This window comes from Beta vulgaris, chromosome 4, assembly GCF_026745355.1.
Source record: "Beta vulgaris subsp. vulgaris cultivar EL10 chromosome 4, EL10.2, whole genome shotgun sequence".
Classification (NCBI taxonomy): Eukaryota; Viridiplantae; Streptophyta; class Magnoliopsida; order Caryophyllales; family Amaranthaceae; genus Beta; species Beta vulgaris.
Window position 1 is genome coordinate 22946414 of NC_079205.1, and position 4342 is coordinate 22950755.

Consider the following 4342-nt stretch of genomic DNA (forward strand, 5'->3'; position numbering starts at 1 on the left):
TTTTTTCTTGTTTGCATGCATGCAGAGTTACTGACTATTCAGTGCATCCTCGGGTCTAAAATTAACTTCACCTTATTTTAGAAATAAGAAAATCGGTCTTTTTCTTTATTTTGAGTCTCACTATCATTAATTAAGGTCTCACTTAAGTGAACAGTCATGTTTAGGATTTTCCTTTTTTTAATTCACTTTTAAGTCCGATATTCCTATCCTACCAACAACTTACCCCATACATTTTTATAAATTTTTTTTTCTTTTTTCCATCTTGTAAAAATGTTGTCATTTTTTCTTTTTGAAAAATTCATTTCGATTGGTGAAAGACTTTTACCATGTCTCCATTCCTTACCTCCACAAATTACTTAAATAAATGTCCAAATCATCATAGAATGACTTTGGGCCTTAGTTCTTGTCTGTAATAGGGGTTTCTATTACTTGGTCCATGTATGGTTTGTATTGGCTAGGGCTGTAAATCACATAATGACACGCACATAGAAATTTGAGTTATTGAAAAACCCAAAACCTTGCAGCCACCGTGACAAGTTTCAACCAAAATGTACCCCCAGGTCCCAAGGAACCTTGATACCTTTTATTTTTAAGGGAATGAACCTCAATACCCTTGAAGTTTCATCGCCCTGAGGCCTAAGTTCAGCAATGTTGCCTCTATGTCTCACAAGTCACAAGAATATGAGGCCCTAAGCCCATACAACACAAATATAACATATAACACAAATACATAAATAGCTCTCAAATTCAATATTATAGGTAGGGCCGACTAATAACAGGAGCAAGTTGAGCTCTTGATAGAGGCCTCCCTTTTTGTCGGCCCCAACACCTTAAAAACAAGAAAAAAAATCTAGCATTCATTGTCCAAACTCCAAAGTGAAAAAGAAGACTTTTAACTTTCCCCAATTTCATCTTTGACCTTTTCTCTCTCTTCTACATTTACTTCTCAACCTCTCTTCTCAAAATTTAACTATGACCCTTAACATTCTTCAGCTCACATTACTACTAATTGTACGGGGGCTGACTAAGTTCCATACCAGTCCACATAGATCGATATGAATCGTCATGGTCATTACATTTATCATAGAACCGTGATATGAATCGTCATGGTCATTACACTTATCATAGAACCGTTGGCTTTGTCATACCGGTTTCATTAGGATACCAAGACGGTACTCCTCCCTGGGCCATTCTCCATGGGCATGGGCTTGATCTAGTTTTTATCTAAATGTGCCTAGGGGCCTAAATATAAACATCAATAGAGGATTAACGTATATTCTAAAAGGATATACCTACGTCAAACCAATAGGGGCAGAGTCCTACTTGAATAATGACTCTTGTCGGCTCCTATAAATACCCCATTGATATGAGTCATAAGGTACGTTCACAATCACAATCATACTCCACTTAAGAGCTATCGGTTTACACATTACTGACTTAGGCATCGGAGGGGCGTTCCTCAGATCAACCCCCGAGGTTAGTTTACGTGCTCTGTTTTGCGGGACCTCGAACCGGCTTACATAAACAAAGGAGATACCGATACACACCCTATCATTTATTCCATACCTGAACAATTGGCGCTAGAAGGAGGGGTGAACTATACTTTTGAGTCTAAGCCACAGTTTTACCAGCAAAACCACTCTAAACCACGAATTATGGGATGTTAGAAAATAACGAAAACAACATCCATATAGCGAAAGCACCACAAGGGTTCTCAACCACGATACCGGCGACAAGATTGCCCAAACCGCTAACCGATAAGGGGAAGAAAGCTGGGACCCCTCAACCGAATATCTTCGAGACGCTGCAGCACATTTTCACTTCAGAACAGCTTAGCAGTGCAGCGGAGGTCTTTTAGGCCATGGCTAGCCAGACACCACCGACTGGTCCAACCGCCAAGCGTCCTTTGAGCAGAGCCCACAACCCAATGAGAAAGATGCGCTCACTAGGGACGGGCCACCAGGGTGAACAAGGCCGGAATGACCAGGATCAGGTGGCTGACTCCAAGACCCCCACTGAGCAGGTTGGGGAGGGTGAAGAGGAGGAGTTGCAAGAGACGGAGATCCACATATCAGTTTATGAGGGATACATGCTGCGATACACTGATACCACCTCGGTATGGTGTAAGGTGTTCCCCTCTACGCTAGTGGGGCTTGGCCAAACGTGGTTTAAGAGCATACCACCAACAACTGTTTTTGACTTCCACCAGCTCATTTCCATGTTTGTTACCCACTTTCTCAGTAACAAACGCAGAGAGAAAATTACCAGCGAGCTGATGTCCATCAAGCTAGGAGACTCTGAAAGCTCGAGGGACTATGTAGGGTGTTTCAATGCAAAAGTTATTACCATTCCTAGTTTATAGCAAGAGGTAGCGGTCTTAGCCCTGATGACAGGTCTGAAAGACCTTCAGAAGCTACTTGGGCCGCAAAAAGCTAACGAGCCTAACAAAAGTCTTAATTAAGGCAAATGACTTCATCCGAGGAGAGGAGTTTGACAAAGCGGCAGCTGCTAAAAGGTCGACAGGAGATGACAAAGAAAAGGAGAAACATCGCAAGGAAGACAGGTATCAGAAGGACAGAAAGCTGGACAGTTCCGGCATGAGGGATGAAAATAATACGGTAAAGATGGGTCATGAAGGTCGACCTGACCGATATTGCAATTACACCCCTTTAACAATGTTTCGGGGTGAGATATATGAGCTCCACAAGAAATACGATAAGTGGCAACGACACAAAAAGATGTACTATAAGGGCCGGGATAAATCAAATTGGTGCGAGTACCATAGGGATTATGGTCACATCAATGATGATTGTAAGGACCTGAAAGACAGCATCAAAGTCCCCGTCCATAGAAGTGTAGAGCGGTGTTCGAAAATCGGTAAAGGAAAGGATTACTGAAATCCATGTTATCTCCGAGGGACCAACACGTGGGGGAAGCATACACGGTGCCAAGGCCAATCTGAACGAGGTTAGACACCAAGTGAATTATCACAATACCGGGCAATGGCCGGCACCCCCAAACATGTCGTCCGTAGAGCTCACTAGAGGACTCTAAGGGAATCATTTACCCTCATGATGATCCGTTGGTAGTATCTTTGCAGATCTTGACACCGATGGTCCATCGCACTGGTAGACGGTGGAAGTTCCGCCAAGATACTATACAAAGAGACGTTCGAGAAGCTGGGCCTCGAGGCATCATGTATGAAGCTGATCTCGTATCCGATAATCGGGTTTACAGGGGCATCTGTCGTCCCGGAAGGAACCGTCAAGCTACCGGTGAAGCTAAGTGAAGGATCCCATTCCAAGGACATAATGGTGGAGTTTTTAGTTGTCGACGTCCCAACGGCCTACAATGCCATCATTGGAGGACCTCAGATCCATGATGCACAAGCAGTGGTCTTTACCTACCCTTTGACAAAGATTTACACGTCAAACAAAGGTAAGTCGGAGAGAATCAAGGGGAATCAAGAGTCCACCAGAGCTTGTTACCTGACGACCCTCAAGCATTTTGATCACAAGCGACCGATAGAGACACCATCGTCGGCAAGAAAACGACGCAGGATGGAGAATAAAGCTAAGAGAGACCTGTCGATTGAGAACTTCGAGGGAAGGCCGACAGACATGTCGCGACCTAGTCCAGAAGGTGAGACAGAAGAATTAAGCCTTGAGTTGGAAAGGCCAGAAAGAATGGTAAAGATAGGAGAAGACTTGGCAGCTGAAGTCAACATCTACCTGATAAGCCTCTTGCGAGGCCAAACAGACATCTTTGCCTTCTCTACAGATGAGATGCCAGGTTTTGACCTAGCATTTATGGTCCACAGGTTGAACGTCAGAGAGGAAGTCAGAGCGGTAAAGCAAAAGAAGAGGAACTTCTCTTCCGAAAAGAATGCGGCCATCAAGGAAGAGGTTGATAAACTACTACCGGCAGATTTCATCGAGCCTTGTGATTATCCAGAATGGTTGGCTAACGTGGTAATGGTCAAGAAGGCCAATGGGTCATGGAGGATGTATGTAGACTTCAGCGACCTCAATAAAGCCTGCCCTAAAGACTGTTATCCCCTGCCCAGGATCGACCAACTGTGTGGACTCCACTAGCGGCCACGCTCTGCTGAGTTTCATGGATGCATTCTCCGGGTACCATCAGATCAGCCTGCTAGAATTCGATAGAAGCAAAGCGGCCTTCATCACCGATGTAGGAGTATACGCCTACGAAGCTATGCCTTTTGGTCTCAAGAATACCGACGCTACTTATCAAAAGCTGGTAAATAAGATCTTCGAGCATCAGAAAGGCCGGAATGTGGAGGTGTATGCTGACGATAGCATCGTGAAAAGACTCATGGAGG

At 44.2% G+C, this 4342-nt stretch overlaps 1 protein-coding gene across 1 annotated transcript; it reads left to right on the top strand.

The window, feature by feature from the left end:
- Positions 1-3200: 3200 nt before the first annotated feature.
- LOC125496559 (uncharacterized) lies at positions 3201-4094 on the top strand. Its single transcript, XM_048642059.1, has one exon. It carries the CDS (start codon positions 3201-3203, stop codon positions 4092-4094), a length of 894 nt encoding a protein of 297 aa, XP_048498016.1.
- The last annotated feature ends 248 nt before the right edge of the window (positions 4095-4342 follow it).

Excerpts from the sequence above, each read along its gene's own strand:
- LOC125496559 (XM_048642059.1), top strand. The coding sequence starts at position 3,201 with ATGAAGCTGATCTCGTATCCGATAATCGGGTTTACAGGGGCATCTGTC.